General features: G+C 46.6%; 1 protein-coding gene across 1 annotated transcript in view; it reads left to right on the top strand.

Annotated features, from left to right (window-relative positions):
• AGPS (alkylglycerone phosphate synthase) overlaps positions 1-18,300 on the top strand; it is a 1,795,747-nt gene that overhangs the window by 961,872 nt on the left and 815,575 nt on the right. The window contains exon 12 of the mRNA XM_069616114.1: positions 3,025-3,076. Coding sequence (XP_069472215.1) covers positions 3,025-3,076 — 52 coding nt within the window. The remainder of the gene's footprint in view (positions 1-3,024; positions 3,077-18,300) is intronic.

The following is an 18,300-nucleotide window of genomic DNA, read 5'->3' as shown; positions in this document are numbered from 1 at the left end:
CCATAGTGACTAACATACTCCTAGTCCATAGTCCCCTTTCCTCCATACGTCCTTCCATCCTCCCCCCTAATAAAACTGGTGTCCTTATCCAATGGTAATATTGTCGACGCGTCAGTGGGGGGAGACGCCCCCATGTGCCTCTAACTTCAAAGGGGAAGAAGGTTTTTTTCTGGTGAAAAAGGTTCTGTCTCCGGTCCCTAGCGAGGGACACCCTTGCAGTATGGAGGAAAGGGGGCTATGGACTAGGAGTAAGTTAGTCACTACGGTGAGTAATTTATCATTTCTCTTACCCTCATGATTCCCCATTACATCTCTCTTTTCTTCTCCTCAGACCATTCATGACTTTCACACCTGCATCCCTCTTTTCTCTCCTCTTCCCTCACCCACTTTCACAGTAACATTTGCCTATTTAATCTTTCGATCCATCTCACATGGCCCAAACACTTTCAAATACTCTCCCCCATCACTCTGAATTCTTGCTAAAAAACGATACTACTGTGGTCTCATTTTCTCACTCTCTCCTCATGCACACCGCCTGTTTCAGATTCTGGATTACATTCTATCTTTCTCTCAACCTGACCCTTCCCTTTCTTCACTTACCATAGCAGACCATTCTTTTCTGATAGTCCTTCTGTTGCAGTCATCTATTCTTTCTGCTATAATATTACCTTTCAATCTTTCTCCTCTTCTGTAACATCAACATTCTCAATTTGTTCTCTTCTTTCTGACTTGTGCACAGCTCGTTTTATTGTTGAAGCTCACCATAAAGCCTCTCCTCTTCACCCCATTCCCTCTTCTTTTTTTCAAGGTCTTTCCTTGCCGCCTTCCTTTTTTTAACACTATTTTCAATTGCCCCCTCTAATGTGTTTTCATTTTTTAAACATCATTTGGTTCTACCTATTCTTGGAAAAACCTCCTCTTGATCCTTCTACTCTTGTTAGTTTTTGACGACTTAATGCTCTTCTACACAATCTCTTACAAATCCTTGAATGGATTGGCTATACCCACCTGTCCATATATCTTGATCGTAACTCCTTGCTTTCTCCATATCAATCTGGATGTCTGCCTCTCCACTCTACCAAAACTGCTCTGATTAGTGTTTCTAACACTCTGCTCTCTCTCTCTTCACCCTGCTAAACTATCTTCCATTTTAATCTTACTTGACTTCACTACTGCTTTTAATACTGTGGATCATCTACTTATTTCTATTCTTTTCCTTTCCTTGTTCGGTCTTTCTGGTGCTGTCCTTGCATAGTTTAAATCTGATTGTTCAGTTCACTTTATCTCTTAGGCTGGACAATCCTCCACCATCTTTCCTTTGCATCACAATGTTCCTCAAGGATCTGTTCTCGGTCCACTACTTCTCACTCCATACGTCAGTTTGCTGAAATTGTCAAATCCTTTGGAATCTCCTGTCACTTCTACGATGACTATTCTCAGATGTGTCTTTCCTTTTCGTTCCCTCTTTGTCTAGCTAAAAAGTAAACCAGCATAAATGTGCATGAATAGCATCAATCATGAAGGTATTCTTGCTTTCTGCATCTCAAGCCCTCTAAGACGGAAATTCTATTTTTCCCTCTTTTACCATTTCCCCTCTTCTTCCCCTCCTATTTTATTTCTGCCTTCTCTTCCATTATCTCAACAATACTCGCAACTTTTGCTTCACTGTCGACTCACTTTTATTTTCAACTCCTCTCTCGAACACTGCTCATTCTTGCAGGTTATAGCTCTAGAATATTGACAAAACTCTCCTGCCTTTTCAAGGCACTAAACTTCTAATTTCTACTCTGGTTCTCTCACAACTTTACTCGTGCACCTCTCTTTTTGTAGGCCTTACGGCCTATAAACTTGCTCCCTTTCATTTGATTTGCAACTTTTCTATTTGCACTCTTTTTCTTCCATCTCTGCCCTTCTTCAATGCCTCTAACTTGTGCATTATCTTTACATGCATGCATGGTCTTGCCCCTCCTCATCTCCCCTATCTTTTCTCCCATCTCTCTCCTCACATTCTCAATCTTTCCCTTGGCAGACCCTAAACCTCCTTCTGCACAGTCAAAGTTCACCTCTTCTTCCTTACCTACTCCCAAATACTGTAACTCTTTACCTCTTGCTATCCGACCTCTTCTACTCTGGTTATTTTCTGTTCTGCCCATAAAACACATTTACTTTCCTTATAATTATAATGGTTCACCTCTTTTGGTTATTTGCACTGATTCTCTTGTATTGTACAGTTTTATTTCTGTATAGTGCTTTGGCAAACACATTTTATTTGTATTAATCAATAAATACAAATAAACTTGCATTTGGTCAAAATGCATGCAGGGCAAAGGCCTACATTTAACAGCATTGAGAAGCAGTTTACAGGTATTCCACTTGGGCAATACAGATTTTACCATGTAGCTTTAGGGAGGCCCCTACGTGCTTCTCAGAGTATGATCAGAGGGATTGTGGCTAGGGGGACATAAAGTAGCCAGACTCGCACAGCGAGCCCTTCCTCTGCACTATACATCGGCATCAAATCATGAACCTAATTTGCAAGGAAACTGGGCATGCTAGTAGGTATCGGCAGAACAGAAAAACACGGCTATGGTGGCAGTATGTGACCCTGCTGTTTGTTTTTCCTTCCACACTGAGCAGTAAATATGTGAAACATCAGTAGATGTTGTCAGAGGCTATTGGAAAATTGTGATATTGGGAAGTGTTAAGGTGCAGCTGGGCATAGAAATGTTGCCTGTTTCACATGAATAAGAAAGTGACAATGTATGTCCCAATGGCAATATTATTTAGATCAATTATCTTACCTTGATGTACTAGTAATGTAGAACATCACCCTGACATGTTTAGACTTAAAAATGAGGTTAATTCACGTCATGACATTAATTGCAAACTGCAACCCAACTAACAGACACATTTTCCATGAAGGGTTCCATATTGAGTGTTTGTACGTATACGTATGCAAACCTAATGATGTATCTTCTGTTTCTGGAAGCTTTCCTGTCAGACAAATATATTTTGTTCTTTCAGAGATGTGCTCCTGCTTCGATACGTCTTATGGATAATGCACAGTTTCAGTTTGGTAAGTAGTTGTTGAAGGTTTACTGTGTTTTTCCTTGCTAATCAAGTGTATCATTTTTCTTGATGATTTGCTACATTTGCAGCTGGATTGGACAGCATTTCAGACACAAGCAGGCACAAGATGACAAAATGCACAATAACGTGTTTAAACCCTAGGGTTTTGTGGGAAAGCCAGGGGATTTCTTGCTACGCATCTTTGTGTGAATCCTCAGTCAACCTGGACCACATTCAACATGTCTCAGAGGGGATGCAGCAGGTAGACCTTAGTGAACGGTGTCACTTGTCTGCAGTAACTCGAGTTTCTTCTTGGATGTGGGGTCACGCTGCATTTTTGTACTACAGAGGGATGACTCTGCTGTTACATGGAGTTAATAGGGGAAAATGTGGTAACTAGTGGAAATCGCATGTCTTTGGTACATAGTCTGAAGCGCTGAGACTGGGGAGCCCAGAGAAGGGGCATAGTTGCAACTGCTTGGCTCCGAGCCTGGTCAGCCGCTTTGGCTCAAATCATCCTCAGGATAATTTTGGGAAATGAGTGAAAATGCCAGTCTTAAGTTTTTGGTTCTGTGCAATATTTCTTAAATTGTCAGTGGCACTATTGCAGGTCTTTGAGTTGGTGTTTGAAGATCTTCTGTTTTATATAATTTCTCCAAATGATTAAGCAAATGTTTGTTTGATGTGCACATATAGGGCCTGATTCATGGAAGTTCTTTATAATGGTGCAATCCCATAGGAAAACGTTCCATGAATCAAGCCCATAATCTCATACAACATGCCACAATCTTGCATGCAGTGTGGATCACGTAGTTCAGTATGTGTGTGTTTTTGGAGAACCTGTGTCAAACAATTTAAATATCCTGGCAAGCCAAGGAAATGGAGAGACAGCCATTTACTCTGTGAGGTAAAACAGAAAAAATCTCTCATCAACTGATTATTGCTTTAGAGGAATTCCACATGTCTCCCAACTGTTATTGTACTTTCTCAAATATTGCAAATACTATGTGAAAAGTGTTACTTGAGCTTGCAATCACTTCACACTGGCATTTGTTTAGGACTGTTTAAGAGAGAGCCCTATGTTTGGCTCAGGGATCACATTTAAAGCAACTTTTCTTAAACTACAACACCCTCAGTACATGCTGTTAACTCGTCCGACAGGTGTTTCGGTGTTGATTGACAACCATCTTCTTGTCTTTTGTTTACACCAAGCCATGTATGAGGAAAAGGGTGGGAAGGAGGGGAAAACCACATTCTAAAACATGTGTGCAAATTTCGCAGATACATCTCTTGTGCCCAATATTTGATGGCTTGCTACCTTTTCAAAGTGCAAATCGAAAGGTGTTCCTGCCTGCCTCCGCACCGCTTTAGTTTCTCTGCGGCTCTTGTCCCCTAATCTTTATCATGTTAGCCCTTGCTAAAACTTGTCCCTGAAACACTTCTCAATTCTCCTGTGATGCAGCACATATTGGCAATTCTCCTATATTCTGTCCAACCTCTAAGATAAAGCACAGCACCAAAGAAGCAGAGTATGTTTCTTCCCACTCTTTTGTATCTTTTGCTGCAGTCGACCTGTTAGTGTTGCAATCTCTGGGACATCTCTCTGAAGAAAGCATATTCATTTTTAAGAGCTATCCATTTTGACAAGTGTCCTCACTTCTACTTCAGGATCGCAGTGCTGTTCTGCAGATTAAATCCTACTGGTTATTCTATCCCGTGGTCCATGGAAAACCTGCGAGGCAGTATACACAGTGCTTCACTGCGAGTTAGATTCTGCATGCATGGCCATATTGAGTGGTTTTGGGACCCAACACATTTGCCAACTATGCGCCAATTAAAGAAATTACAATATCCAAAACTCTCCCCATGGTGCTGCACCTCCTTTGTCCCACTCACAATGTCCTGCTGGCAGTGATTAAAAGAAGCGTGGGAACTCCATGGATGTCCCTTGGCCCTTCATCCTTGGTGGAGTCAGAAAATAAACAAGGTCAATTTCAAGGGTGTTAGCTGTCCACAGAGAGGTTACTTGTGTTACTGCAAAAGTGCAGAGCAAAATTCTAACAGTAGCAGTCCCAAAAAAGTATTCAAACTGTAGCATGGATGCAGGACACAAATCAGTAGCCATGTGCGATCAGCCATGTTAAAAAGGTGCAGATACCACAGCATGAATAACATAAATAATATTAAACATCACAAGGGAAGTACATATGAGTATATGTCCTGAGTTCGGAATTTAGAAGACACAAAAATGGGTCAATGAGCAAGGTACACATGCTCTAGCACAAATGCAGGACCAGGAATAGAAGCTGAGGAAAGTACAAATAGACCCTTAAGAGTTGTAAGCTAGGTTGCACATCCTCATAGAATGTGCACATTCTTAAACGTTGATACAGTAGGCAGGATGGAAATAACAAGGAAGATACATATACAATAGCATTTATAGGGAATATAGATTACACCTTACCAGGAAACAAAATAATGAAATTGACCATTTATGTTGCACTTCTTGTCTGACACCAGCCGCTAACCACCGGCCCCACAGATATATATATATATATATAGCTCATGGTATTGGTTATAGACTTCTTTTAAATAATAAAGGGGTTGGAAAATGCCTCACTGCCCCTAATCTAGGCGGTATTTCCCTACCTCAATCAAAACTAAGGGTTTGTCAAGTGTCATGATGTCCAAAGCAAACATTTCCTGTGTCCGAAATCCTATCCTAGCCCTCACATTCTAAAACTAACTCGAAGGTATTTTTGCCTTAGAAAGTGCACAAATCTTCAAGTTCAACAAAAGGTATGAATCCAACAAAAGTTCCAAATGGATAATTTTCACAGTTCCAGGACTCACAGAAAAGGCCATTTGGCGTCCAACAAAATTAATACTTCCGGGAGTCGGCAGCGCTCTGTTTTCGCCATCAGATGGGTGAGCCTTTTGGTGTTGTCCCATGTCTGTTGCCCCTTTACAAATCGTGCTTGGTCTGTATCCACCAGGTGTGGCAAAAAAAGGTGTCAGTCTGCTTGCTAGGACCCTGATATAAATTTTAAGATCTAAGTTCAGCAGTGCTATGGGGTGGTAAGACCCACAGAGCTTTGGGTCTTTGTTAGGTTTGCTAAGCACTAAAACCTTCGCCTCTGTCATCGACTGGGTCACAGAGCCATTCTGCGTCATTGTGTTGAAGAGGCAAGCCAGCCCTGGACTTAGTTGTTTGCAGAATATTTGGTAGAAGCATGCCGGGAACGAGTCTGGGCCCGGTGCTTTTTTCCTCTGCAATCTTTTGATTACCTCGTCAACCTCTTCCTTGGTGATTTCCTCCTCTAGGCTCTCCCCCCTCTGGAGTTGTCAGTTTGCACAGTTGAACCTTCCCTAAGTATGGCCTGACTGCCTGTTGGTTTGGATTGTCAGACTTGTATAGTATCCTGTTGAAGCCTTCAAATGAGCCTACAATTTTTTCAGTGTCTTTAATTATAGTTCCATCAGTCCGTCTCAAGGCTGATCTAGTTTGGCTTGCTTTGGCTCGTTTCAGTTGCCTGGCTAAGAGCCTGCCTACTCTGTTCACATTTGTGTAGTAGCGTTGCTTTTTGTTGAGAAGTGAACGTTCTGCCCTTTGTGAGCGAAGCAGTTCTCGCTGGCCTCGACGTTCATTCAGTTTTTGGTTAGCTTTACATTTCTTCCTACCGATGGGGCCCCCATGCTCGCTTGTATTTGGTTTTCGAAATTTGCCTCCAAGACTAGCCTCTGTTTCTGGTTTTGGGATTGGATCGTTATAATCTCTCCCCTTATTACTGCCTTAAATGCCTCCCAGATCCCTTATTGCGATGTTCCCTAGTGTTTATTCCATCTTCCAAGCGTTTCAAAATTACTTAATATTCCAGGATTTCCTGGGGAAAAGACCAGGCCCACAGCCCCCTATGTGGTTCCCATCTCTTTATCTGAACTGTCAGTGGTGCATGGCCAGCTAACAATATGGCTCCAATGCCTATCCCCTCTACTTCACCTAAAAGACACCGATACCCAAATGTAGTCGATCCTGGATAGGGTCTGATGTACATGAGAAAAGCAGGTCAAACCGCATTCCCGCCCTCTGTTCCCTCGCCATGCATCTTTGAGCTCTAGGTTATCAAAAGCTTCCTTCAGGGTTTTAGTAGGAGGGCTTTCTCCGAAGCTGTTCCCTGAGATTCCCTCTAGTAAGGGGTTACACGCCAAATTAAAATCTTAGAGGACAATGTCTCCAGCTGCAAATTTTTCTAGTTTCACTAACATCCCTCGTAAAAATCCTTCCTGTCCTATTTTTAGTGCATACACTGTCGCCAGGGTCATTCTCTTGAATCCCATTTACAACTGTATGAATAGAAACCTCCCCGGTTTGTCTTCAAGTGTGCGTATTACCTTTGCTTGGAGTGAGTTTCTAAAGCCTATCAGTACCCTAGCCGTTCTTCCGTAAGCGTTCACTTGGTAGAGGTGCTTGTAATGTTGAAATCGGGGAATAGATGTCTGCTTTTTTAATAGGGGTCTCCTGGAGCATTATGATGTCTGCTTGGTGTCTATTCAGTTGTCCCTCCGCTTTCTTGCGCTTGCTACGGAGGTTCAGTCCTTGTATGTTATGGGACATGATTGTGAATGCCATTTTGTGTTTTATGGGTTCAGTCATTTTCCCCCCGGCTCTGGCAAGCTTTGACTATATTGTCCATGTATTCTGGCCCTGTAGGTCTTCACCACCCCAGTCTCGCACCCCCTGTACCCTTTTTTGCGGGCGCTTTCCCAATCCCAAACTTCCCCTTCCCTCCCTGCTAACCTCCAATCACTTTAACTCCCCCTTTCTCTCTCCCCCTCCACCTCCCCTTCCCCGGTCAGGGCAGTGTTCCTTTGGACTGCCCCAGATACTATACTGAGGCTTTGGACCTGGTATAACCCGGGACATCTTCTGTGGGGGCGAACTACACCTCCTGTTAGATTCCATGATGCCACTCCAACTTCTCACCCTCTGTCCGGGCCATTCTATTTCGCTCCCATTATCTTACCGGCCGCCAGCTGTGTTCCTGGAGCTTAGCATGTATGACCCTTGTTTTGATATGTACTCCGGGCCTCCGGTAGATTGTCATTTGTCCTATGTTGGAGGGATCCCTCCCGTCTTAGTTGGGGGGGGGGGCCCCTCAGTTTAGTGTTTCTGTTGCCTCTTTCCACAGACACCAGTCTACTCCCAGGGCTTGTTGCCTCCAGTAGGGGACGGTGATCTGGATGGGTGCAGCTGGTTCCGTTCGCCCTCTTCCAAGTTCATCACCGACAGGCCCTCTTCGCATGTCGTGACTCGCTGCTGTTTACCTTCCCACATGAAGAGGAGCCCAACCAGGAATGCCGACTTGTAAGCTATGTTATTGGCTATTAATGCGATTGTTACTGGGCTCATGGCCTTCCTCTTCTGGAGGGTCAATGGAGCCAAGTCTTGGTTGAGATTAATTTGGGCCTGTTGATTTTAACTCCCGGATGTGTCCTTGCTACACAGAGTAGGTCCTCCTTTGTATAGAAGGAGAGGGCTGCTAGGACATCTCTTGGCCTTGAAGCCCGGGTTTTGTCTCTTCGTGCCCACCCTGTGAACCCGGTCTATTCTCACATTCTCTGGTAGTGTTTCTGTTAAAAGGCTTCCGAAACATTGTTGTATCGTGTCCTTCAAGTCTCTGTCGAGGATAGATTCGCTCAGACCCTTTACCCTGATATTTGACTTGCGGGAACGATTCTCCAGATCTTCTGCTTGCAGTTTAAGGTTGTGGGTGGCCTTAGCTACTTGTTGCAGCAGGTCGCTATTTTGCCTCACCTCCTCCGCCATTTCTGACAGACCCCATTCAGTTGTGTCTACTCTGACGCCCAGGTCAGTTACCTCCTTCCTGACTTCTTGTAGAGAGGACCACAGCCCTGCTTTCATCTTGGTGAGTTGATTCTGGAAGGAGTTCACCATTCTATCCTCCATGCCTCTTAGGCACTCCTGCAAATCTTCTTTGTTCAGGGCCATGTTGCTGGGTTCTTTTCCTTTCAGTCCTCCTTTCACCTGGCTCCCCGGACTTGCGGGCGAAGCTTCTTCTGATTAACACCTTTTCAGCTGTCCTTCTCTTGGGGTCGGGTGTCCATTTAGGCTTGACTGAGGCTGTCGTCCCAATGGCATCTGTGGGGTTATTGGGAGGGAGAGGGACCACGACGGTCGTTTTCCTTTAGTGCTGCAGTACTGTGGTTCGCCTTGAGGTTCTGAGTTTTCCCCTTTGCTGGGTTCCCTCCGACCATGGTCTTGCAGTGGCCCCAGGGTTTCCCAGTGCTTGTCTGTGGTAAGTTCCTTTGCGTTTGTGGCCTACCCCCACCAGTGTAGTCTCTTCCAGGCAATTGTAACGATTCCCACTGAGGTTCATGAGGTGCACAGCGCAAGTGCTCCCTATATTTGTTCTAGAAACATGGTGGCTGAGCTCCGTTAGTATGCTTTTATGCCCCGTGGGGAGTAGGGATCTCTGAGAGGCCTGCGTGGAAAGATTGTCGCTCTGTTTCCTGTCTACTCTTAAGATTGCCCCCACATCCCTGGCTCCTCTGTTTCCCTGCTGCCAGGGCGTGCTCAGGGCTTGCTGGCCCCTTTCTTAGTTTGCTTAATATCTCCGGTGAGAGGGCGGCCCAAGCGTGATCATCCGTCCCCGCTCTCCACGGTTCTGTTATGCAATGTTGTTTCTGTGGGGGGGAGGGAGCGGAAACAGAATGACGGGGTGGCAAGGGGGCCCCTCCGGGTCAACCCCACAGGTTCCACGCAAATGTCAGCAGAGACCCCCGCCTCATATCTCCTGTGTCTGTGGGTCCCTCGCTAAGAGGGGGGGGGGAGGGGCGGGCTGCTCCCTGCGCAGTCCGCAGAGCAGTGGAGTCAAGATACTCTATTATGCTGCCGGGATGAGGCACCACAGGCACAACTCCTCCTTTTGAGCCTCCGGGAGAACCCGCAGGCCAGCTAATCTTCTCTGTGCACACAGGGCCCAGTGTACACCTCAGCTCTGCTGCCTCTCTCCACACCTGGGCTTCTCCTCAGGGGCACTCACGGTCCAGAGGGCTCGTCCCTCCTGCTCCATTGCCGTCCCTGGTGGGGCAGCGGGCCACTCCACCAGGGGGTAGTGGGTGGAGTAGCGCTGTTTCCTCGCGCGGCATCTCCTCGACAGCCTCTCAACCCCTCTCACTAGGAGCACGTCTCCTCAATGTTGTTGAAGCTTGATGGGGCGATTGCTTTCACCCGCTCCACATGAAGCAACGGGAGGCGCTTATTACGCCTTAACTCCTGGCTCTCCAGGGCGTTGCTTCCTCCATCAGGAGACGATCGGCTATGCAGCTGCTCATATACCTGAAGTTCTCACTTTCATGCCTCTGGTGTAATTACTGCTCCGTTCTTAAATGTGCACTGGAGGTTCTTCTCCTCCTCCTCGGTTATCTCATAGGTCAGCTGCAGTAGGCCCAGCTGGAAGACAGGATGGTATGTCCTTGCACGTCGGCGGCCATCTTGGAATCCGGGACATGTTTTTCTAATGGTGGTACCGTGCGTGATCTAAAACTAATGATTCTGCTGTGTACTATATGTATGATGACAATATACATGAATTAAACCATTGGCTGGGGCATTTTTGGCAAGCATATTCTGAGGACAAATCACTCATGTGAACTGTCAATTTTGAAATATTTATGGAGTGGCAATTTTGACAAGTTAGGCACGAAGTTTTAAGTTGTGAAGCTTAGATCTGAGCACAGTCGGCATTATTTACCTGTTCTGATCATACAGAAAGATGTAGTCATTTGTAAATATTGACTTTCGAGACCTGTAATAATTTCCTGGTTTGTAGACATCACTTAGAAAGTACACAAATCACATGATAAAGAACATGACAACATTTCTGCCCCCCCTCCCTTAACCCTCCCCCCTCTGTTTACTGTTGGAGATAAAAGCAGTTGTTGTGGTCTCCTGGTCATGCTTGCGTTAATTCTAGATGCGGTTTCCACACTCCTTTTTGTTTGGAGTGTTTAGGTCACTATAATCACTAAGACGTGTGCATGGCTTGTGAAACTATCTCATCAGGGCCTCAAAGACGTTGTCACGCAGGTGGAAAACTCTTCAGAGTTGTTCATCTGAAGCATCTAAGACACTTGCATCCCAAGGCAACAAGATAAGTCATTTTCTTTCACAGCAAACGGTCCTGTGGAAAGCCATGTCCATGAGTGACCACTCCGTTCCTTCCGCTGCTCTGAGCCATTCCAGGGGCAACCCAGAGGCTGTCAAGATTTGTACAGCTGCTAAAACAGAGGATCCTGTATGGTCTCTCACCAGTTCATGCACCGCAGGCCCATCCGGTCTTTGCCATCCTGGTGAGGGCTTGTCAGAGCCTTTCAGGGATCTCTAGGGTAGTTTGTTTTGAGGGCTCGCCTTCTACCGAAGCTTGCACCAACATAACAAACAGCTTCCATCAGTACTCGGCCCATGAACTTCTCAAAGTCGAAGTAAGAGGGGAATCTGGAAGTCTAGCAGACCTCAAAGCCCTCTACTGTGCCACATCTGAAAAATGGCAGCACGCCATGAGGAGCGATCAAGTGTCATTTTAACATTGGTGGATTCCAGGTCTTCCCTGCAATATTCTGGGGATTCACTACACAAGTCGAGTAATTAACCTGAAATGCCTGGAAACAGACCAAGCAGGCTTCATTATACTTTGCCTACAGGATCTTTTACCCAACATGGGGAATGCACTCTCATGATGTCTCCAGCATGGTCTACTTGATGCACAACAACCTTGTGTTTACTGAGTTTGCCAGATCTAGGCACAACCTGTCGGAGGCAGCCCTTCTTGGTATCCTACCCAAGCTTCTTCCTGGACTGTTGCTGTTCTTGGGCCCAATCTCAGCCTCTTCACAGTTCAGGCGGCATGAAAAGGCCACTTTTTTGACAGTTTCTAGCAGGCAAGAAGTCATCCTCTATGACATTGCATGCGAATAGTCTGATTTAAACAACTGCTCCCTCAGGCAAGTCGTACAGCTCCTGCTCTTCTCCGCCTGTTGGGGAGAACCAGTGGATCAACTGGTGATCCAAGAGTTCTGGCACCCTTCCCTCTCTCGTTCCTTGTGCATGTGTCTAGGCTGGCATTTTTGCTTTAGGCAGACAAACCATGAGGTTCTGCAAACCTATAATGTGTCCTGCTGCACTGATGAATGATCATGATACCTTGAACCCTGCACCAGAGCCCTACGCAGTCTCTCAGGATTCATTGGAAGCAGAAGAAGATTTTCCTGCTTTGCTCTGGCTTTTCAGGAGAGACTGGTAGAGGCAGATTCATTTATGGGTCTTTCCACTCCTGTGGGCCCATTGGCAGAGCCTGCTTGTTTGTGACATGGAGCTCAAGTGTGTGGAGAAGCCTGGTGTGGCACTTCTGAAAGATGTGTTGGCAGAGGCAAAGAAAATGTGGACTCTACCGCTTGAACAACCACGAAATAACAAATGGGATCAAGATGTAGGCAATTAACAATTTATAGTGATTGCATCGAATGCCAAAGCATCGAATGCCTTAGCATCTAAACAAAAAGCAACGAAAAAAAGCATCTAATGCATTTTTTTTGCCCTTTTTTTTAATGGTGGTCCCCCCCCCGCAACCCCTGTATTTTACCCATTATACTTAAAATAAAACCTTTACCTTTGAAAAAAATGAATTCAATGCTTTTGTTTTCGATGCATTTTTTTTTGATGCTTTTGGCATTCAATAGTTTGTATTCGATGCAATGACTGGATGCCAATTAACACCTGATCTAGTTAATCTGTTGGCCCGTCGACTATCCTCTTCAATGGTGGAAGCGGCATTGTTGTTCCATAGGGATTCCTCTATCTTACTCATTTAACTCTACATCTTCACCTAATCCTCCGGTAAAGAAAGAAAGGATTCTGGATAATTACAATTCTTCATTACTCCTAAGACAGGTTTACACAGACGTCACTGAAAAGAGCTAGCTGACATGCAAAATGTTCTCCCTCTAGAAAGGCAAGGTGCATTTAAATCTGGCTTGGCTGGTGCCACGGACACAGTGCCCAATCTACTGGATGCCTCAGCACATCATATTGATACAGCGACAAAAGGCATGTTCATTGGTTCCAATATGTGCAGATCGGCATGACTGCATTCCTCCAATTTTGCACACGATGTGCAGGACAAAAGTCTACATTTGCTCTGTCAGGTCTCAGATCTTTGCCATAGATCTTTGCCATTGGCCTTTTCCATAGGTCAACTGATGAGCAGCTCACAAGGAACAAAAGTTGATGATAACTTCCAAATCCCTGCCATTCCTCACCATAAAGCCTCAAAAGCTCTTTCTTGTCCTCTAGACAGGACTTTGGGAGGATTTACGGGGTTCTCCAGCATGGCATCTTAAATGAATTCACATGCTCATGTATTTTCACCATCAGGCTGGAATTATCAGTAATATTAAAGCAGTTTTGCTTTAAAGCTAAAACTGCTCATCACTTCTATTGCTGTTACTTTGGCTCATACTGCCCCAGCCAATGACATTAGTCCTCCTAAGCTCCACCCCTGGTGGCCATCATCACATTTTTACTGCACGTTTTCGTGTTGGGAGTCCTTGTGTTTCGCTCCTCAAAATATTGATAATTTTATTGCCTATTTCTACGAGAAATGGTCTCAATTTCTTTACATCTTCAAGTCACGTTGTGACTACTGGTGGTGGGGACCCGTTTCCGGATGAGATCTTTCCATTGTCATATCCCTGGACTGTGGCCACACTGGGCCCAGAAATGGACCACCTTCCCACCATGGCAAACGCCACTAGAAAAAGCCTCTCAAGGCCTGCGAAAATGATGGCCTTAAAACATCTTCATTGAAGATCAGCACCTCAAGTGCATCTACGGTTTGCATCCCGACCAGGATGCGAACAAATGCTCCATATGCCAGGCCTGCTCCTCCAAGACTCTGAAGGACCACCATAGAAGGTTAGTGGTGTGGATTGAGGAGGGGGAAGGCCTCTTCCAGGGTTGGCAGACCCAAAGAGCATGCTCCCTCTACCAAGAAGAGGTCAAGATCCTTTGAGGACACTTCCCGGGGGAAAATATCAAAACAGACTAAATCATCTCATGCTCCGACATCTTCTTAGACGGTCGCCGTAGCTTTATGGTGCTGGTCCGAAAGGCACTGGCTGTTGTCACCCTCCCCGTTGACTGGTAGACTACCATTGTGTAGCCAGGTTCCATCTGTGAGGGAATAGCTGACGCCAGCTACCAAGCATGAGACCTTGTCGACATGCACCCCATCAAGGGACCAGGCAGTGACTCCACTGTCGACAACCTAGTCGTCGGAGACCTCGTCGAGGGACCCATCGATTATCTCATCTAACAAGGCTGTTACCCTGTTGACAATTACCCCATTGAGGACTTTGTCCATGAAGACTCGTTTTCCGTTGACTTCAAACCCATCGAGGAGCTTGTCCACTACAGTCACTGGTGCGACAACGATTACCACCACCAGAGTGGTAATGCCACGTAGGCCTGCGTCGCCAATACCGACAATGGCCCCATCAACGATGGCACGATTTCCTGCTCTGCAGGCCCCGGTGTTCTCCTTTTCCTAAGGCCTTGAATTTGGAGAGAGATTTGCCTCAAGCTCTTACATTTCTGCCTAGACCCACCAATGCAGCGCCACTTTTCACCCCATCTCCTTTGTGACCTCCCAGGTTGTCGCCAACGGTTCTAGTAATTCACTGCTCCAGTCCTTCTGAGGAGGACCTACCTAGAGGGTTTTTTCTCCGACTAAGATGGCGATGAAGGGAAGCCTGATTTAATTTTGGTCTTGCCTCGAAAAGGGCCTCAACCATCTCATCAGCCATATCTGCCTCTTAGCCTCGGAACCAGCACAGGCTCCTACAGCACCAAGGGATATTTAAATGGACATCTTGACCACTCCATTTATTTTTATTTTGGTGGTATCAGAAATTCAGATGCGTCTACCGGCTGCACCCATACCTGCTCCATCAAGGAGCCCTCCAATGCCTACCCGAGCCCAGCTGGCACCGTCTTATCCAGCCCTTGCTACCCCCTCGACAATTGCCAGTTGCACCTCCTTCTGTGATGGAATAGGCAGCCCAGATGGCCACCGAAACCTATGCAGTGAATGACCCAGGATACTGTGGGGGACGGAGGAGTTCATTGATTGATCCTGCAGATTGGGAGCCTCCTGACATAGAGGTGCCCTCCAGGGATTCGCCAACAGACGAGATCGATTAATTTCATTCAATGATCTCACGGGTGGCAAAGCTGTTCAACCTCATGCCTGAGGAGAAGAAAAGGGAAGGTTTCCTTTTTTGAGGGGCAGGAGTCCTCCAAGAGGACTATTGTTTAAATTCCCCTTCTGGATGACATTTGCCTCAGATCTCAACCATCACCAAACTTGGTGGTCTCTGCTGTGGCTGGAAAAAGGTCCTCTAACCCATTTTCCTCTTCTATGCTCCCTCCTGATCAGGAGGGTAAGAAGCTGGATGCAACGGGGAAGTGCACCATCATGACGGTGGTGTCTACTATCAAGGCTGCCAATGCCTTAACCATTCTCTCAAGGTATGACAGAGAGCTTTGGTATAAGTTGGAACCCATCCTCGACTTCCTCCTGGAGGACAAGATAGCTGAGGCTCTAGAGTTGTTCCACAAGGTAGAGGTAGCCACCAACCATGCGATTACTGTCGCCCTGCCCTTTGAAGAGTCAGGATTTCAGCAGATGGCCAATGGAGTTGCCCTCCGCCGGCCAAGGATGGCTCAAGGCCACCAACCTTTGTACAGATGTACAGACAAAAGTGGTGGACATGCATTTGATTTTGGGAAGGCAGTCGACTCCCTACAGGCCATAAAAACGGACACCGAGACAGCATGAAGAGTCTCTGGATCCTCCAAAGGATTCACCTTTCCCTATTGCCAGCTCTCCCATTCAAAATCCCAGGAGGCATATAGGGGGACGTTCCTAGGCCTACAGAACTGGCAACCAGCTTTGTCACGCTCCAGCATCCAGAACCCGGGCCAAAGCACCACCTGACCCATCCCAGTGCCCGCACCCTCACTTCGGCACCCCAGTGAGATGCCGGTTTTCACAATTTGTTGACCAGTGGTGCAACATCTGCACAGGCAAATGGCTGCTAGATATTCTTCAACATGGTCACTCTCTGGAATTCCAGGACACATGCCCTCACATTCATCCCATGCCCAGAACAGCACATAGCACAGCTACTAAAGGAGGTTCAAGCCAATGATAAACAAAGGGAAAATAAAATCAGTCCCTCATTGCCTCTGGGGCTCTGGAATGCACTTCAGATTCTTTCTGACGACAAAGAAGTCAGGAGGGTGTCGACCCATTCTATACTTGCGACCCCTCAACAAATTCCTCAAATCCAAAAAAATTCAGGATGGTCACGTTGCAGCACGTCCTCGACCAACTGGAGGAAGGAGATTTCCTGCCGACCCTCGGCTTGGAGGATGCTTACTTTCCCATCCCATTTTGTCGGTCAGAGAAGACATTACCAGATCAAAGCCCTGCCATTCAGCCTTAAATTGGCACTGAGGGTGTTCAACATGTGCTTCGTGGCGGTGGCAGCGCACCTACTTCACAAGGGAATCCACCTCTATGCTTACCAAGACGATTGGCTAATCGAGTCCGCTCTCACGCACTGCCAATCATATGCTCTGCAGAGACCATCCAGACCCTACCTTCTCTGGCATTCTCGATAAATTATCAGAAATCCCGCATAGTGCCGTCTCAGAGCATGCTATTCCTGGGTTCCTGCCACAACACACTCTCGTGCCTAGCAACTCCTTCAGAAGAGAGAATGAAGGCCATCCAGTCCGATACATCAAGTCCCTGCCGGGAAGTATGTCGTCCTACATCCATCTAGTTCCATTTTGCAGACTACAGATGAGACCCCTTGAAGAGTTTCTGGATGCCAGATGGCAGCAAGTCACTGGCGCATGGAACGACAAGATCGCCCTCAATCATGCATTCCGTTCTGTCCTTCAATGGTTGTCAATTTGCCTGCATCTCTCGCAAGGTGCTTCCTTTCAGATCACTGCTTATCAGGCGACAGTCACGACAGGTGCCTCTCTGGAAGGTTGGGCAGCCCACACAAGGCATTCTTACGCCAGAGTCCTCTGGCTCCCGGAAGAGACGGAGTAGCACATTAACATCCTGGAACTGTGGGCAGTTTTCTGCGCTCATGTCTTTTCAGACCCAGCTCCAGACCCAGCTCCAGGGGAAGGTGGTGCGGGTCTATACGGACAACACCAAATGTTTTACATCCGGAAACAGTGCCAGACGCGCTCCCCCGCTCTCTCTCTCTGGAGGCGCAGATTCTGTGGCACTAGGTCATTGCTCAATGGATGTTTCTCGTCCCATTTCACCTGCCATGTATTCAGAACACCATTTCAGACTCTCTAAGCAAGGAGCAGTGGTACTGCCACAAATGAGAGCTCCAGCAAGCACCTGTGTCTTGTCTCCAACGAGTGGCTCCAAGGAGTCTCCCTCAAATCTACCTTTTTGCGACAGCTGGCAGCGCCAAGTGTCTGAATTTTGCCAGCAGCTATTGTCAGCCAAGGAGTCTAGGCGACACCTTCTCATTCCCTTCGGAGGGCCTCTTCCTTTACGCAGTTCGACTGATTCCGCTGTAGCTACGAGTGATCCACACACTCGGATGTTGACACTGCAAGATGATCCTCATTGCACCGCCATGGTACTCTGACCTTCTCTGTGGTTCCAGCCTTCAAAGTGCCTCCTCTTTTAGACCTGCTCTCCAGAGCAGGGTCAATCCTGAACCATGACCCAGCGTCTGAGCCTGACTGCCTGACTCCTGCAGCCCTAGAATTTGAACACTACTCGCTGATTTTGGAATGCAAGTACATTCTAGACAAAGCCAGTGCCCCCTCTACGCTTGCTTGCTACAAACACAAGGGGAAGCACTTTATAGTGCCAGTCACGGAGGATTTCCCTGCTGTGCGTGACAGCGCCACAACTTCTTCCTTAACTGCTCTGGCTTGCCTAGTCTGGCCTTGACCATGCCTCTATCAAGGTACACCTGACTGCTATATTCTGTTCTCACAATCTTGTTAGAGTTCCTCAAGGGCCTCTTCGAAACATTCCCTCCGGTGACGGCTCCTAAACCTGCATGGGAGCTGAATGTGGTACTGCTGAAATTGATAGAACC

This window comes from Ambystoma mexicanum, chromosome 9 (genome assembly GCF_040938575.1).
Source record: "Ambystoma mexicanum isolate Mex_15411 chromosome 9, UKY_AmexF1_1, whole genome shotgun sequence".
NCBI classification, from domain to species: Eukaryota; Metazoa; Chordata; class Amphibia; order Caudata; family Ambystomatidae; genus Ambystoma; species Ambystoma mexicanum.
This window is presented reverse-complemented; position numbering and strand designations above follow the sequence as displayed.